This window comes from Vulpes vulpes, chromosome 15 (assembly GCF_048418805.1).
Source record: "Vulpes vulpes isolate BD-2025 chromosome 15, VulVul3, whole genome shotgun sequence".
NCBI classification, from domain to species: Eukaryota; Metazoa; Chordata; class Mammalia; order Carnivora; family Canidae; genus Vulpes; species Vulpes vulpes.
In genome coordinates, this window is record NC_132794.1 from 118,061,784 (window position 1) to 118,079,706 (window position 17,923).

At 63.0% G+C, this 17,923-nt stretch overlaps 1 protein-coding gene across 5 annotated transcripts in view; it reads right to left on the bottom strand.

The window, feature by feature from the left end:
• Positions 1-17,923, bottom strand: part of CFAP46 (cilia and flagella associated protein 46) — a 103,479-nt gene that overhangs the window by 82,059 nt on the left and 3,497 nt on the right. For 4 of the 5 annotated variants that reach the window (XM_072740512.1, XM_072740511.1, XM_072740510.1 and 1 more), the window contains exons 6-9: positions 17,465-17,588; positions 16,758-16,852; positions 6,392-6,502; positions 2,091-2,190 (exon numbers count right to left, since the gene is read on the bottom strand). In XM_072740512.1, coding sequence (XP_072596613.1) covers positions 2,091-2,190; positions 6,392-6,502; positions 16,758-16,852; positions 17,465-17,588 — 430 coding nt within the window. Of the gene's footprint in view, positions 1-2,090; positions 2,191-5,773; positions 6,348-6,391; positions 6,503-16,757; positions 16,853-17,464; positions 17,589-17,923 lie in introns of those variants that run through there. The other variant, XM_072740514.1, reaches the window with a different exon arrangement.

Sequence of the window (17,923 nt, forward strand, 5' to 3'; positions counted from 1 at the left end):
TATGAACAAATACACATAAGAAACAACAAATGTACAGTGTAAAACTGAGATACTCATGTTTGTAGGGAGACATTTAACACATTTCTCATAGAAATCAATAGAGCAAACAGATAAAAATGAGTGAAACCCTGAAACAATGAACACTGCAGTGCTGTTTAATGGATACGTACAGAATCCTTTACTTAAAAAGTGAAGAAATCCTTTTTGAGTATGCACAGAATGTTTACAATATCTAAGAGCAATAAATACTGAGTATGTTGCCAGCGAGGGGAGGGTGCCTTCATCTCAGAGGTGCAGTTCACCAAATGAACGCTCTGCGTTTGAGTTATACATTTAAGTTAAAAAAAAGAACCAGTACTAGACGTTTCCACAGATACCACACGGCAACACCAGGAAGGATAACACAGCCCGGGGGGAACGTCCCTCTCGTAGGAGGCTGCTCTGTGCAGATGGTCTGAGGGAGGCGACGTCCGAGCTGAGGCCGGGCAGGGAGAGTCCCCTGGGGATGCGCTCTGGAAGCACCAGAGTGGTGAGGGCCCCACCACCTACATGTGATCCTCCTTTACAGGAACCTGGTGGCGGGAAGGAGGGCGACACCCCTCACCACAGGCAGAGCATCTGCGTGACTTCCGTAGCAGCACCAGGAAAAGGGTCTTAGCCCTGCTGACATTTTAGAGATAAAAACCCACACTCCGAGGGTGTCACTCGGCTGGTGAGTGATGCAAGCACGGTGAGACCCCAATGCTAAGTTAGGGCCACTGTGTGTGGAAACAGACTATGGAATGGGGCCGTAAAAGAACTCTGAAACCCTTTGAAAATAGGCACCTCTGCTGTTTTCATCCTGTGCTTTCTGGTCTAGGTGTTCCCAGCCCGAGCTGCACCCATGCTTGCACGCCATCCTACCTCTCCCACCAGCAGTCCTATCCAAGTCCTACCAGGCCACCAAGGTGCAAATGAAGTTTTATTTCCTGCTTTAGAACAATTTCCAGATCAACATGACCACGATATGACGACTGATTTCCCTTCTGCTAAACTATAGGTCTTGGGCACCTGTGTGGCTCAGTGGTCGAGCGCCTGCCTTCAGCTCCGGTCATGACCCCGAGTCCTGGGATCAAGTCCTACATCAGGCTCCCTGCATGGAGCCTGCTTCTCCCTCTGCCTGTGTCTCTGCCTCTCTGTTTCTCATGAATACATAAGTATTAAAAAAAAAAAAACTGTAGGTCTTATTATCTGCACCATGGAAAGGGCACTACCCTAGAGCTTTATTTGGAGGAAACTCCTGAGGGTCAGCTGATATCTAGGACTCCAGGTACTTTGAGCCCAGCAGGTGCTCCCTGGAAAGGGCAGACACTGATGCTCCTGCAAATGGTCCCACTGCCCGAGTGAATCCTCCCTCCGCCTCTGTCACCCTCACGGGCAGCAGTGCCCCCAGCAGCACCTGCTGGTCACCAGGCACTATGTCCACACCGCCAGTGCCAGTGGCTAAATGAACCTCTGCTCTGAGCAAGAGTCCTTGCAGTTTCTTACGTTAAAACACACACACCTGAACTGAAGCATGTGCTCTTAGAAACTTCTGATGCAGTGTAAATTTTTCTTTGGAGGGCAGTGTGGTAATATGTGTTTTAAAATCCTCAAAGTGAAAATTCCCAAGTAATTTCATGTCAATGAGCTTACCTTAGCGAAAAAAAAAAAAAACCTAAGTGCAAATAAAAGCTTTGAGTGTAAAATATTGATTGCAGCCCTTTAAGTAGAAGCAAAAAGTAACAGGCTTTAAATGTCCAATCACGGGGCTGAAGAATTCGCTTTGGATCATGAATACTATGAAATGCTGTGCAGCCTTCAAGTGAATCGTGTCAACACCTGGTGGCAACACGGGCCGCTGCTGTGATGGCAGCGAGAGCGCGTGATGCAAGTGTCACATCGTCTCCACTGTGTCAAGGGCACATGTGGAAAACTGGAAGCGGTTTACCGACCACACGCTGCGAGGCCCTCCTGCCGGAGGGTTTTGTAATTCCTTTCCCTTCCTTTAGCCTTTTATGTCCAGAAGACAACGGGCAGGTGCCGCACATCCACAGTCATCCGTCACTTACTTTGCTGTCCATGTTCTTCAAGTCTGAGAGGCAGCCAGAGGAGATCTCCTCACATTTCAAGGTCAAAGAAAGACGAGCCAATTCAAAAAGCAAAAGAATTCTGGAAATGAAAAAACAAAAAAGCAAGGCATCAATAGAGGCGTCGGGGAGCATGGACCTGCAGGTCGCTGTCGGGGAGAGAAAGCAGTCATTATTCAACCAGAGGCAGGAAGTAAAAATAAAATAAATACCCTGCCCAGCCCCCGCCAGGCCCCGACACAGAATTTGGCAGAGCTGCGTCCGCTGGGCGAGCTGCTCCTCCGCCGCCGCCCTCACGTGGGTACAAGTGCGGTGAAGGAGGCAGGGGCAAACAGCCCTGCACACTGACTCGGCACCACGGGCGTCACCGTCTGAATCACCAGGGGAGTGGGGGCAACATGGGGAACAGGCAGGAATTTCCTGACTCAAAGCCTCTTCCTCCGACCACGGGACAAACACCCAAGGATGTCACCAGTGCGCGTCTTTGTACGAAGTGGCGGGGGGACGCTGACATCTACAAGGAAACGCAAAACACCGATGGCCTAAGCGAACTTGGAAAAAGCCCAAGGCTGGAGGACCAGCCACCTGACCGTGAGACTTGGTATAAAATCGTAGGAGTCCAGGCCTGATGCAGGACAGGCCCGGGTCCTCCGCCTCGACCCTGACATTCTGGACCAGGCCTCCTCGCTGGGCACAGGGCACCCTTTGTGTGCACCAGGCGCAGTACATGTCGCAGCACCCGTGGCCAGGCACGGGACGCCAGCAGCAGCCCCAGTGGCAGCCACCGGCAGTGTCTCCAGACATGCCCACTAGCCCCTCGACGAGCCGGTGCCCCTCCACCCTTGCCAGCCAACCATCAGTCTTACCCAGGCCCCAAATGGCTCGTCTGCTATAAGAGCCGAACTTGGGGTCACCACCCTCCCCTCCCTGCACTCGGAGTGACGTGGGTCCCTGCACCCCCACCACGCCGGCCCACGTCCTCTGCCACCTGCTCACCCCTGGAGCCGCGGGGCCCCGGCAGGCCTGGCCTCCTGACATTGGCCCCTCAGTGCTCCCCGAGCTCTGGCCACACGCACCCACCACACAGGTCCAAAGAGAAAACCCATAAAGATAAATATCACTGGGTTTTAGTCCTTTTTTTTTTTTTAAGTTTTTTTTAAATTTTTATTTATTTATGATAGTCACAGAGAGAGAGAGAGAGAGAGGCAGAGACACAGGCAGAGGGAGAAACAGGCTCCAGGCACCGGGAGCCCGACGTGGGATTCGATCCCGGGTCTCCAGGATCGCGCCCTGGGCCAAAGGCAGGTGCTAAACCGCTGTGCCACCCAGGGATCCCTTTTTTAAGTTTTAAACAGAACATTTTTCCCACCCAGAATTCTCAGCACAGAAGCCACGGTGGAGGGGTGTCAGCAGGGTCCCTCACGGAGTCAGGGAGGACCTGACAGCAAACACACAGAGGCAGCTGCGGCCGGCAGACGGCACGGCCACTCCCCCAGGCCGAGGGGCACCGACCACGTGCCGGCGGCAGGCGGAGCCACGAGGAAACCCGACTATCCACGTCGAAGCTGCTGGTCGCCCTCTGTGGCCATGCACAGCGACGGCACAAGTTCTTACAAAGGTCAAGGCACAGAGACGCGGCAGGGGAAGGGCCGTGCCGGGCACATACGCAGAGTTGGGGGCACGCGACAGGGGGCAGAGTGCGCAGCGGCTCTGAGGCGGAGCCGCACGGCCTGGACTTCGGGGGGACCCGGGTCAGCCTCGCCCCACAGGGCTGTTGGGCAGGGAATCCGCGACAGGCCCGGGACTGGAGGGAGTGGACGGGGGTTCAAATCATTCTCACATTAAATAAAACATTTCTGTACGTCAAAAATTAATTTTATAAACCTAAGAGATACACAAACGGGACAGTTGATAAATATACTGGAGCTGGAAGGCTCAAATTTTAAAATAGAAAAAGCTTCTGCACGTCAACAATGAAACAATTTCTACTCCACTTACAAAAAACAGGCAAAAGAAACGTGTAGGAAACTAATAAAGGGACAAAATGCCCAGGGAACATGACAAAACGGCAGCAGCCAGAGGACTCGGGGTGAGAGCAAGGGCGCGTCCCCTCCCCTCCGACTTGCTCCGAGGTGACCAGAGCGCTCGGAGGCCCGGGTCTTCACGTCGCGCTCCATAGGGCTCCTGCAGCGTGTCTCAAGTGCCCCAGAGGCCCATTTCTAGAAACTTCCCCCAGGGCTGCTCTTGTCAGTAGTGACGCGTCCAAGGGAGGGCCCACTGTGCCAGGGGATGCCAGAGGGGACCCTGCACACTCGTGCCTGCACGTGCCTATGCATTCAAAAACGTGTGCCCGGGTTCACGGGCCCCAGAGCGCTCGGGCTGACCTAGAGCACTTGAAAACCCAGGGGGAGAACCTAGTTGTAGAATATTCTGTGATGCAGAAACACGTTCACGATTCATATGGGAAAAGCGGGTTAAAAACCCGCTTTTATGACAATGTTGAAAATATACGTTGATCCGTTTCAGACTTTCTGCAATTATCGCATATTACATCTGAAATTTAAAAGATGATGAAAATCATTTGAAGATTATTTGTTTGGGGGGGAGGGGGAGAGGGGGAGGGGGAGGGAGAGCGGCAGGGGAGGGAGAACCGCGAGCCGACTTTGCCCTGAGCGCGGAGCCTGATGTGGGGTCGGTCTCCAGGCGCGAGGTCAGGCCCTGGGCGGAAGCCAGGAGGCGGACGCTCCTCCGAGCGGCCACGCCAGCCCCTGCTGGGGGGCGTCACGGGCAGTTCTGTGTAGCGGCACCCCCCGCCCGTGCACTCAGGGGCCGCGGCGCAGCTCACGCGGGCAGCGACCCCACGAACACCAGGCCGCCGCCGGCGCTTTCGTCCCATGTGCCCCAGGCCGCGTGGAGACGCCCGCGACCCTGCGCCACGCTGTTGGCGGCCTGCGTGACCCTTCCCTCGGGTGACTCCCGTCTCACCAAGGACGGCTCGACGTTGGGCCTGCTCAGACCCCGGGCGGCTCGGGCCTCCTCGTGCGTGTCCCCTGCTGCCTCTGACAAAGCACCTGCTCGGTCGGGCTTCGCGAGAGACCAGGCCCCGCGACACCCGGGCGGCGGCCGCGCCTGACCGCCCCACAGACACGGCAGGAGGACCCACGTGCAGGGCCGGCAGCTGTGGCTCTGGGGTGACGGTGACGCCGCATCGCGAACACCCCCTCCGCGGGCCTCCGCTCGACTGAGCGGCCCACACGCAGAAATCCCGTCTCCCCCGGTTCTCGGCCGGGGACTGGGCGCAGGCGGCTCAGGGCGGCCTTGCTCCCGCGGCTTCCGGAGTTTGCCGCCAGCCCGGGGGCTCCTCGGCCTGCAGCTGCAACACCCGACCCTGCCTCTGCTGCCACCGCCTTCGTCCCGCGAGCACCCGCGTCCCAAATCCCCTCACCCATAAGGCCGGAAGTCGCTGGTTAGGGCCATCCCCGTCCAGCACGGCCCCCCTCGCCCCGATGACATCTGCACAGGTCCCACACGCAAACCGGACCGTGTTCACAGGCAAGTGCCAAGGGTGGGCGCGAGACTGTACGTTTTTGGGGAACATGATTCTACCCATAACACCCCAAAACCAATGAATGAATCTCAGACGGAAAAAACACCTCAGTGATTACCACAGACAACGGCCCAAGCGTCTCACAGGCTGGGAGCGCGGAGCAGCTGGCGAGAAAGTCCGAGAAGCCAGAAGGGAAATTGCCCCAAGGGGAGCTTCGGAGGCCTCCGCACAGGCCGAGGGGGACGCCGCGCTGGTGCCCGCGCTGGCGACCGGGGCGCGGGGGAGCCCAGGCGGGGCGGGACCAGCCGCGTGCACGGGGTGGGCCGGGGCCTGCGTCCTCTGAGTGTGCACCGCGGGAAGCACACCCGCCACTTCCGGCTCCGCTGCTGGCCTCAGCGCCTCAGCCCGCTCCTCCCGGCAGCCTGACGCGGCGGCTGCTGGCTCCGGTGCGGGGCCCCCACTCGCTCAGCCCCGAGGCTGAGGCCTCCAGCTCCGACGCTCCGCTGCGACTCCGACAGGGAGACGCGTCAGGACTTGGAACCCGCCTGCGCTCACGGGTCGGCCTGGATCGGAGAAGCGTGACGTGAAGTCGCGCACCCCGAGCGCCCCGACCCGCAGGACGGCCGGAGCCTCCGCCCTGGCTGCCTACGCCGCCTGCTCCTCCGCGCCCGTTCCCTGGACTTCCGGGTCTCACACGGCGACGGCGCAGACGCGCGGGGGCAGGGGGGACACTTACTTCTCCTCCCGGACGGAAGGGAGGCGCTGCGGATTGAAACGGCGCAAGCGCTCGTAGGTCTCCCTCAGAACCGCACCGACGTCTGCAGGCAGGTCGTCTCTGTCCAATTGCCTGGGATTGATAAGAACCAAACCTCAGTCACACTCACTATCCCAAGGGAGACTCCGAGCCTGGGGACTGCGTCTCCCACTGAACAGAAGGCCTAAGGGCAACCCCCTCCCCGCGCGTCCACCTCCCGGACTCCGCCCACCGCCTCGCACTCCTCCTGCCCCAGCAGCACGTCCTCCCCGGGCCGCAGCAAGACCCAGGCCCACAGGAGGGCGCTACGGGGACGGCTTGGGCCACAGTATGGGCTGCACGAGCCTCCCGCTGGAACTCCCCTCTCATGGCCCGCGCGGAGCTACACACGCACTCCTCTCCTCACTGCCCTAGTCTCCTCACCGCCCTCATCTCCTCACACACCCTCGTCTCCTCACCGCCCTCGTCCTCTCACCTCCCTCGTCCCCTCACCGCCCTCGTCTCCTCACCGCCCTCGTCTCCTCACCGCCCTCGTCTCCTCACCGCCCTCGTCTCCTCAGCCCTCCTCTCCTCACACGCCCTCCTCTCCTCACACGCCCTCCTCTCCTCACACGCCCTCGTCTCCTCACCGCCCTCGTCCTCTCACCGCCCTCGTCCTCTCACCTCCCTCGTCCTCTCACCTCCCTCGTCCTCTCACCTCCCTCGTCCCCTCACACGCCCTCGTCTCCTCACCGCCCTCGTCTCCTCACCGCCCTCGTCTCCTCACCGCCCTCGTCTCCTCACCGCCCTCGTCCTCTCACCGCCCTCGTCTCCTCACCGCCCTCGTCTCCTCACCGCCCTCGTCTCCTCACACGCGCCCGGCTCCTCACACGCGCCCGGCTCCTCACACGCGCTCGTCTCCTCACCGCCCTCGTCTCCTCACCGCCCTCGTCTCCTCACCGCCCTCGTCTCCTCACACGCGCCCGGCTCCTCACACGCGCCCGTCTCCTCACACGCCCTCGTCTCCTCACACGCCCTCGTCTCCTCACCGCCCTCGTCTCCTCACCGCCCTCATCTCCTCACCGCCCTTCCCATACACACATTCGTATCCTCACCACCGTTCCCTTGGAAACATTCATTTCCTCACCGCCCTGTCCTCAGTCGTGCTCGTCTCCTCACACGCCCTCGTCTCCTCACAGCCCTCGTCTCCTCACCGCCATGGACTCCTCACCGCCCTCGTCTCCTCGCGCCCTCGTCTCCTCACACGCCATCGTCTCCTCACCGCCATCGTCCTCTCACCGCCCTGGTCTCCTCACACTCGCTCGTCTCCTCACACGCGCTCGTCTCCTCACCGCCCTCGTCTCCTCACCGCCCTCGTCTCCTCACCGCCCTCGTCTCCTCACCGCCTTCGTCTCCTCACACCCCCTTGTCTCCTCACCGCACCCTCTCGTCACCGCCCTCGTCTCCTGACACCCCCTCGTCTGCTCGCGCCCTCTCTCCTCACCGCCCTCGTCTCCTCACACCAGCTCGTCTCCTCACACACCCTCGTCTCCTCACCGCCCTCGTCCTCTCACCTCCCTCGTCCTCTCACCTCCCTCGTCCTCTCACCTCCCTCGTCCTCTCACCTCCCTCGTCCTCTCACCGCCCTCGTCCTCTCACCGCCCTCGTCCTCTCACCGCCCTCGTCTCCTCACCGCCCTCGTCTCCTCACACGCCCTCGTCTCCTCACACGCCCTCGTCTCCTCACACGCGTTCGTCTCCTCACCGGCCTCGTCTCCTCACCGCCCTCGTCTCCGCACACGCGCTCGTCTCCTCACACGCGCTCGTCTCCTCACACGCGCTCGTCTCCTCACACGCGCTCGTCTCCTCACGGCCCTCGTCTCCTCACACGCGCTCGTCTCCTCACACGCGCTCGTCTCCTCACACGCGCTCGTCTCCTCACGGCCCTCGTCTCCTCACACGCCCTCGTCTCCTCACCGCCCTCGTCTCCTCGCGCCCTCGTCTCCTCACACGCCCTCGTCTCCTCACACGCCTTCGTCCTCTCACCGCCCTCGTCTGCTCACACGAGCTCGTCTCCTCACATGCCCTCGTCTCCTCACTGCCCTCGTCTCCTCACACGCGCTCGTCTCCTCACACGCGCTCGTCTCCTCAAACGCGCTCGTCTCCTCATATGCGCTCGTCTCCTCACCCCATCGTCTCCTCACCGCCCTCGTCTCCTCACGCGCGCTCGTCTCCTCACGCGCGCTCGTCCCCTCACGCGCGCTCGTCCCCTCACACGCGCTCGTCCCTCAACCCCTCGTCTCCTCACTGCCTTCGTCTCCTCACACGCCCTCGTCTCCTCACCGCACCCTCTCGTCACCGCCCTCGTCTCCTCACCGCCCTCGTCTCCTCACACGCGCTCGTCCCTCAACCCCTCGTCTCCTCACCGCCCTCGTCTCCACACCACCCTCGTCCTCTCACCGCCCTCGTCTCCTCACCGCCCTCGTCTCCTCACCGCCCTCGTCTCCTCACCGCCCTCGTCTCCTCACCGCCCTCGTCTCCTCACCGCCCTCGTCTCCTCACCGCCTTTGTCTCCTCACTGCCTTCGTCTCCTCACACGCCCTCGTCTCCTCACCGCACCCTCTCGTCACCGCCCTCGTCTCCTCACCGCCCTCGTCTCCTGACGCCCCCTCGTCTCCTGACGCCCCCTCGTCTGCTCGCGCCCTCTCTCCTCACCGCCCTCGTCTCCTCACACCAGCTCGTCTCCTCACACACCCTCGTCTCCTCACCGCCCTCGTCCTCTCACCTCCCTCGTCCTCTCACCTCCCTCGTCCTCTCACCTCCCTCGTCCTCTCACCTCCCTCGTCCTCTCACCGCCCTCGTCCTCTCACCGCCCTCGTCTCCTCACACGCCCTCGTCTCCTCACACGCCCTCGTCTCCTCACACGCGTTCGTCTCCTCACACGCGTTCGTCTCCTCACCGCCCTCGTCTCCTCACCGCCCTCGTCTCCGCACACGCGCTCGTCTCCTCACACGCGCTCGTCTCCTCACACGCGCTCGTCTCCTCACGGCCCTCGTCTCCGCACACGCGCTCGTCTCCTCACACGCGCTCGTCTCCTCACGGCCCTCGTCTCCTCACACGCACTCGTCTCCTCACCACCCACGTCTCCTCGCGCTCTCGTCTCCTCAGACACCCTCATCCTCTCACCGCCCTCGTCTCCTCACGGCCCTCGTCTCCTCACACGCGCCCGTCTCCTCACACGCGCCCGTCTCCTCACACCAGCGCGTCTCCTCATACGCCCTCGTCTCCTCACCGCCCTCGTCTCCTCGCGCCCTCGTCTCCTCACACGCCCTCGACCTCTCACCGCCCTCGTCTCCTCACGGCTCTCGTCCTCTCACCGCCCTCGTCTCCTCACAGCACTCGTCTCCTCACGCGCGCTCGTCTCCTCACCACCCTCGTCTCCTCACGCGCGCTCGTGTCATCACTCCCCCTCGTCTGCTCGCGCCCTCTCTCCTCACCACCCCTCGTCTCCTCACCGCCCTCGTATCCTCACCGCTCTCGTCTCCTCACACGGCCTCGTCTCCTCATCGCCCTCGACTCCTCACCGCCCTCGTCTCCTCACCGCCCTTCCCATACACACATTCGTTTCCTCACCACCGATCCCTCAGAAGCATTCATTTCCTCACCGCCCTGTTCTCACTCGTGCTCGTCTCCTCACCGCCCTCTTCTCCTCATACGCCCTCGTCTCATCATACGCCCTCGTCTCCTCACCGCCCTCGTCTCCTCACACGCGCTCCTCCCTCACCGCCCTCGTCTCCTCACACGCGCTCCTCCCTCACCGCCCTCGTCTCCTCACACGCGTTCGTCTCCTCACCGCCCTCGTCTCCTCACCGCCCTCGTCTCCTCACACGCGCTCGTCTCCTCACACGCGCTCGTCTCCTCACACGCGCTCGTCTCCTCACGGCCCTCGTCTCCTCACACGCACTCGTCTCCTCACCGCCCACGTCTCCTTGCGCTCTCGTCTCCTCAGACGCCCTCGTCCTCTCACCGCCCTCGTCTCCTCACCGCCCTCGTCTCCTCACCGCCCTCGTCCTCTCACCGCCCTCGTCTCCTCACCGCCTTCGTCTCCTCACACGCGCCCGTCTCCTCACACGCGCCCGTCTCCTCACACGCGCCCGTCTCCTCACAGGCCCTCGTCTCCTCACACGCCCTCGTCTCCTCACAGCCCTCGTTTCCTCGCGCCCTCGTCTCCTCACACGCCCTCGTCTCCTCACAGCCCTCGTTTCCTCGCGCCCTGGTCTCCTCACACTCGCTCGTCTCCTCACACGCGCCCGTCTCCTCACCGCCCTCGTCTCCTCACCGCCCTCGTCTCCTCACCGCCCTCGTCTCCTCACTGCCTTCGTCTCCTCACTGCCTTCGTCTCCTCACACGCCCTCGTCTCCTCACCGCACCCTCTCGTCACCGCCCTCGTCTCCTCACCGCCCTCGTCTCCTCACCGCCCTCGTCTCCTGACGCCCCCTCGTCTCCTGACGCCCCCTCGTCTGCTCGCGCCCTCTCTTCTCACCGCCCTCGTCTCCTCACCTCCCTCGTCTCCTCACACACCCTCGTCTCCTCACACGCCCTCGTCTCCTCACACGCCCTCGTCTCCTCACACGCGCTCGTCTCCTCACACGCGCTCGTCTCCTCACACGCGCTCGTCTCCTCACGGCCCTCGTCTCCTCACACGCACTCGTCTCCTCACCACCCACGTCTCCTCGCGCTCTCGTCTCCTCAGACGCCCTCGTCCTCTCACCGCCCTCATCTCCTCACCGCCCTCATCTCCTCACCGCCCTCATCCTCTCACCGCCCTCGTCTCCTCACGGCCCTCGTCTCCTCACACGCGCCCGTCTCCTCACACGCGCCCGTCTCCTCACACGCGCCCGTCTCCTCACACCAGCTCGTCTCCTCATACGCCCTCGTCTCCTCACCGCCCTCGTCTCCTCGCGCCCTCGTCTCCTCACACGCCCTCGACCTCTCACCGCCCTCGTCTCCTCACGGCTCTCGTCTCCTCACACGCCCTCGTCTCCTCACAGCGCTCGTCTCCTCACGCGCGCTCGTCTCCTCACCACCCTCGTCTCCTCACCACCCTCGTCTCCTCACACGCGCTCGTCTCCTCACGCGCGCTCGTGTCATCACTCCGCCTCGTCTGCTCGCGCCCTCTCTCCTCACCACCCCTCGTCTCCTCATCGCCCTCGACTCCTCACCGCCCTCGTCTCCTCACCGCCCTTCCCATACACACATTCGTGTCCTCACCACCGTTCCCTCGGAAACATTCATTTCCTCACCGCCCTGTTCTCACTCGTGCTCGTCTCCTCACCGCCCTCTTCTCCTCATACGCGCTCCTCCCTCACCGCCCTCGTCTCCTCACACGCGCTCGTCTCCTCACCGCCCTCGACTCCTCACCACCCTCGACTCCTCACCACCCTCGTCTCCTCACCGCCCTTCCCATACACACATTCGTGTCCTCACCACCGTTCCCTCAGAAGCATTCATTTCCTCACCGCCCTGTCCTCACTCGTGCTGGTCTCCTCACCGCCCTCGTCTCCTCACACGCCCTCGTCTCCTCACCGCCCTCGTCTCCTCACACGCGCTCGTCTCCTCACACGCGCTCGTCTCCTCACACGCGCTCGTCACCTCACCGCCTCGTCTCCTCACCGCCCTCGTCTCCTCACATGCGCTCGTCTCCTTACCCCCTCGTCTCCTCACCGCCCTCGACTCCTCACACGCATTCGTCTCCTCACACGCGCTCGTCTCCTCAACGCGCTCGTCTCCTCACACGCGCTCGTCACCTCACCGCCTCGTCTCCTCACCGCCCTCGTCTCCTCACGCGCGCTCGTATCCTCATGCGCGCTCATCTCGTCACGCCCCCTCGTCTGCTCGCACCCTCTCTCCTCACCGCCCTCGTCTCCTCTCACGCGCCCGTCTCCTCACACCAGCCCGTCTCCTCACACGCCCTCGTCTCCTCACCGCCCTCGTCTCCTCGCGCCCTCGTCTCCTCACACGCCCTCGTCTCCTCACACGCCTTCGTCCTCTCACCGCCCTCGTCTGCTCACACGAGCTCGTCTCCTCACATGCCCTCATCTCCTCACCGCCCTCGTCTCCTCACACGCGCTCGTCTCCTCACACGCGCTCGTCTCCTCACACGCGCTCGTCTCCTCACCGCGCTCGTCTCCTCAAACGCGCTCGTCTCCTCACACGCGCTCGTCTCCTCAACGCGCTCGTCTCCTCACACGCGCTCGTCACCTCACCGCCTCGTCTCCTCACCGCCCTCGTCTCCTCACGCGCCCGTCTCCTCACACCAGCCCGTCTCCTCACCGCCCTCGTCTCCTCGCGCCCTCGTCTCCTCACACGCGCTCGTCTCCTCACACGCGCTCGTCCCTCAACCCCTCGTCTCCTCACCGCCCTCGTCTCCTCACACGCGCTCGTCTCCTCACACGCGCTCCTCTCCTCACCGCCCTCGTCTCCTCACCGCCCTCGACTCCTCACCGCCCTCATCTCCTCACCGCCCTTCCCATACACACATTCGTTTCCTCACCACCGTTCCCTCAGATGCATTCATTTCCTCACCGCCCTGTCCTCACTCGTGCTCGTCTCCTCACCGCCCTCGACTCCTCACCGCCCTCGTCTCCTCACACGCGTTCGTCTCCTCACCGCCCTCATCTCCTCAACGCCCTCGTCTCCTCACACGCGCTCGTCTCCTCACCGCCCTCGTCTCCTCACACGCGCTTGTCGCCTCACACGCCCTCGTCTCACCACCCTCGTCTCCTCGCGCTCTCGTCTCCTCAGACGCCCTCGTCCTCTCACCGCCTTCGTCTCCTCACCGCCCTCATCCTCTCACCGCCCTCGTCTCCTCACGGCCCTCATTTCCTCACACGCGCCCGTCTCCTCACACGCGCCCGTCTCCTCACACGCGCCCGTCTCCTCACACGCGCCCGTCTCCTCACCGCCATCTCCTCACCGCCCTCGTCTCCTCACCGCCCTGGTCTCCTCACCGCCCTGGTCTCCTCACCGCCCTCGTCTCCTCACCGCCCTCGTCTCCTCACCGACCTCGTCGCCTCACACGCCCTCGTCTCCTCACCGCCCTCGTCTCCTCACCGCCCTCGTCTCGCCCTCGTCTCCTCACACGCCCTCGTCTCCTCACACGCCCTCGTCTCCTCACACGCGCCCGTCTCCTCACACGCGCCCATCTCCTCACACGCGCTCGTCCCTCACCGCCCTCGTCTTCTCACCGCCCTCGTCCCCTCACACGCGCTCGTCCCTCACCGCCCTCGTCCTCTCACCGCCCTCGTCTCCTAACACGCCCTCGTCTCCTCACCGCCCTCGTCTCCTCACCGCCCTCGTCTCCTCACCGCCCTCGTCTCCTCACACACGCTCGTCTCCTCACACGCGCTCGTCTCCTCACCGCCCTCGACTCCTCACACACCCTCGTCTCCTCACACACCCTCGTCTCCTCACCGCGCTCGTCTCCTCACCGCGCTCGTCTCCTCACAGGCGCCCTCGTCTCCTCACCGCCCTCGTCTCCGCACACGCGCTCGTCTCCTCACACGCGCTCGTCTCCTCACACGCGCTCGTCTCCTCACCGCACTCGTCTCCTCACACGCACTCGTCGCCTCACACGCCCTCGTCCTCTCACCGCCCTCGTCTCCTCACCGCCCTCATCCTCTCACCGCCCTCGTCTCCTCACGGCCCTCGTCTCCTCACACGCGCTCCTCTCCTCACCGCCCTCGTCTCCTCACCACCCTCGACTCCTCACCGCCCTCATCTCCTCACCGCCCTTCCCATACACACATTCGTTTCCTCACCACCGTTCCCTCAGATGCATTCATTTCCTCACCACCCTGTCCTCACTCGTGCTCGTCTCCTCACTGCCCTCGACTCCTCACCGCCCTCGTCTCCTCACACGCGTTCGTCTCCTCACCGCCCTCATCTCCTCAACGCCCTCGTCTCCGCACACGCGCTCGTCTCCTCACACGCGCTCGTCTCCTCACACGCGCTCGTCTCCTCACACGCGCTCGTCTCCTCACCGCCCTCGTCTCCTCACACGCGCTCGTCGCCTCACTCGCCCTCGTCTCCTCACCCGCCCTCGTCTCCTCGCGCTCTTGTCTCCTCAGACGCCCTCGTCCTCTCACCGCCTTCGTCTCCTCACCGCCCTCATCCTCTCACCGCCCTCGTCTCCTCACCGCCCTCGTCTCCTCACACGCGCTCGTCGCCTCACTCGCCCTCGTCTCCTCACCCGCCCTCGTCTCCTCGCGCTCTTGTCTCCTCAGACGCCCTCGTCCTCTCACCGCCTTCGTCTCCTCACCGCCCTCATCCTCTCACCGCCCTCGTCTCCTCACGGCCCTCGTCTCCTCACACGCGCCCGTCTCCTCACACGCGCCCGTCTCCTCACACCAGCTCGTCTCATCACACGCCCTCGTCTCCTCACCGCCCTCGTCTCCTCGCGCCCTCGTCTCCTCACACACCCTCGACCTCTCACCGCCCTCGTCTCCTCATGGCTCTCGTCCTCTCACCGCCCTCGTCTCCTCACCACCCTCGTCTCCTCACAGCCCTCGTCTCCTCACACGCGCTCGTCTCCTCACGCGCGCTCGTCTCCTCACCACCCTCGTCTCCTCACGCGAGCTCGTCTCCTCATGCGCGCTCGTGTCGTCACTCCCCCTCGTCTGCTCGCGCCCTCTCTCCTCACCACCCCTCGTCTCCTCACCGCCCTCGTCTCCTCACCGCCCTCGTCTCCTCACACACCCTCGTCTCCTCACCGCCCTCGACTCCTCACCGCCCTCGTCTCCTCACCACCCTTCCCATACACACATTCATTTCCTCACCACCGTTCCCTCAGAAGCATTCATTTCCTCACCGCCCTGTCCTCACTCGTGCTGGTCTCCTCACCGCCCTCGTCTCCTCACGGTTCTCGTCTCCTCACACTCGCTCATCTCCTCACACGCGCTCGTCTCCTCACCGCCCTCGTCGCCTCACACGCCCTCGTCTCCTCACAGGCACTCGTCTCCTCACCACCCTCGTCTCCTCACACCCGCTCGTCTCCTCACACGCCCTCGTCCTCGTCTCCTCACACGCGCTCTTCTCCTCACCGCCCTCGTCTCCTCACACGCGCTCGTCTCCTCACCGCCCTCGTCTCCTCACATGCGCTCGTCTCCTTACCCCGTCGTCTCCTCACCGCCCTCGACTCCTCACACGCATTAGTCTCCTCACCCCCTTGTCTCCTCACCACCCTCGTCTCCTCACACGCGCTCGTCTCCTCACACGCGCTCGTCTCCTCACCCCCTTGTCTCCTCACCGCCCTCGTCTCCTCACACACGCTCGTCTCCTCACACGCACTCGTCTCCTCACCGCCCTCGTCTCCTCACCGCCCTCGTCTCCTCACGGTTCTCGTCTCCTCACACTCGCTCATCTCCTCACACGCCCTCGTCTCCACACACGCCCTCGTCTCCTCACAGGCACTCGTCTCCTCACCGCCCTCGTCTCCTCACACCCGCTCGTCTCCTCACACGCCCTCGTCCTCGTCTCCTCACACGCGCTCTTCTCCTCACCGCCCTCGTCTCCTCACACGCGCTCGTCTCCTCACCGCCCTCGTCTCCTCACATGCGCTCGTCTCCTTACCCCGTCGTCTCCTCACCGCCCTCGACTCCTCACACGCATTAGTCTCCTCACCCCCTTGTCTCCTCACCGCCCTCGTCTCCTCACACGCGCTCGTCTCCTCACACGCGCTCGTCTCCTCACCCCCTTGTCTCCTCACCGCCCTCGTCTCCTCACACGCGCTCGTCTCCTCACACGCGCTCGTCTCCTCACCCCCTTGTCTCCTCACCGCCCTCGTCTCCTCACACGCGCTCGTCTCCTCACACGCGCTCGACTCCTCACACACGCTCGACTCCTCACACGCGCTCGACTCCTCACACATGCTCGTCTCCTCACCGCCCTCGTCTCCTCACCGCCCCCCTCCCACCGCACCGGTCTCCTCAGTGCCTTTCCTCTCACACAGGGCAGCCCCCTCCTCGCTCCCTCTGCCACGGTAGCAGCTCTCCGTGTGCCGTCCCTCTCCTCCCTCACCTCACCCGTACTGTCAAGTTAGTGACTGTGGTTTTCCTCGCCGCCACGGTGCAACGTCCAGCCTCCTCGGGAGGGGCTGGGGCTGTTGCTAGATCTCACGCCACCCCGGGTCCTCCTCACCCTCCCTTCTCACTGGCGCAGCAGCCGCTCGGCCCCTGGCAGCAAAGGCGGGGACGCCGAGTGCGTCCTGTGCGCGGCGCCCCTCCGCCCCCTCCCCCCCCTCCCGCGCACAGCCGCAGCCATCCGGGGCGCCCCCGAGTGCGCGGCGGCCCGGCCCGACCCCAGGCACTTACGCTCTGAGCATGCTGACGTCGTAGGCGACGGACAGGCTCACGGAGCTTCTCTTCTCCTGCTTTAGCTGAAGCTCGTCCACTAATTCGTGTTGTACCTGCGACAAAGTGGAACCGAACTGTTATCTGGCTTAATAACTCGGTAGAGATGCAGGAATTAGTTATTTTACATCTATTTCTCCTTTAAAATTAGCATTTGTGACGAACAACATCTCCTCGCTCGTCAGGTCTCCCGTTTTGTTTTCACAAAGGACCTCGGCTGGTTTCCTGCACACGGAAGTCAGCAAAGGGCGACGATCCTCGTACCCCGGGGCCTGATTACGTCAGTGACGCGCTTTCTGCTGGTCCGTTTTTTGTTTAAGATCTTATTTATCTATTCATGAAAGACACAGAGCGAGAGAGCAGCGGAGACTCAGGCGGAGGGAGGCAGGCTCCACGCTGGGAGCCCACGCGGGACTCGATCCCAGGCCCACGGCGGCCCTAAACCGCCGAGCCCGGCTGCCCTCTGGTGGCCTCTTTTAATTCAAGGCTGTCACGAGTGACCTAGTGAAAGATCATGGTGAAGGGAAAAGCTTGTCTGTCCCGTCAAGTACGCACGACGGACGCGTGCTTTGCTGTCTCTCGGGGGACGGACTTGGCTGTTTTTATAGTTTTGCAAAAACGACCTCGAAGCCTGTTGCCCCCCCGGCGCCCTCGGTGCGCCAACCTACCAGGACAGAAAACATCCGTCGGTATATGTGCGGCACGTGGGCCTTTACAAACGGCGCTGCGGTGACACAAAACTTCGCGGCCTCCTCCTTCCTGCCAGCCTGTAGGTAACAGTCCAGAAGCTCCCTGGACGGCACAAAAACAGCGTTACCAGGGGCGAACCCGCCTCCCGCCGCAAACGTCGAGTCGCCGCGTTATCACGCGTTTACTCCTGTCCCGGTTCACGAGGTTCGGGAAGCCCCCGGGGCCACGGGGGCCGCTCCCTGCAGCTGGGCCCGGGCTGGTGCGGGGCCGGCGGGGCGGGAGGACGTGTCTGCGCCACGACTGCCCCCAGTGCTTAGAGTCGCACTTCGAAGAAAGGCTGTCTCGGCGCCTGTGGTCTGCTCAAGGCTCCCCACGGCGCCAGGCCGCAGGTGGGACAGCCTGGGATTCCGGGTTCCCACGTCGGGCAGATCGCAGGT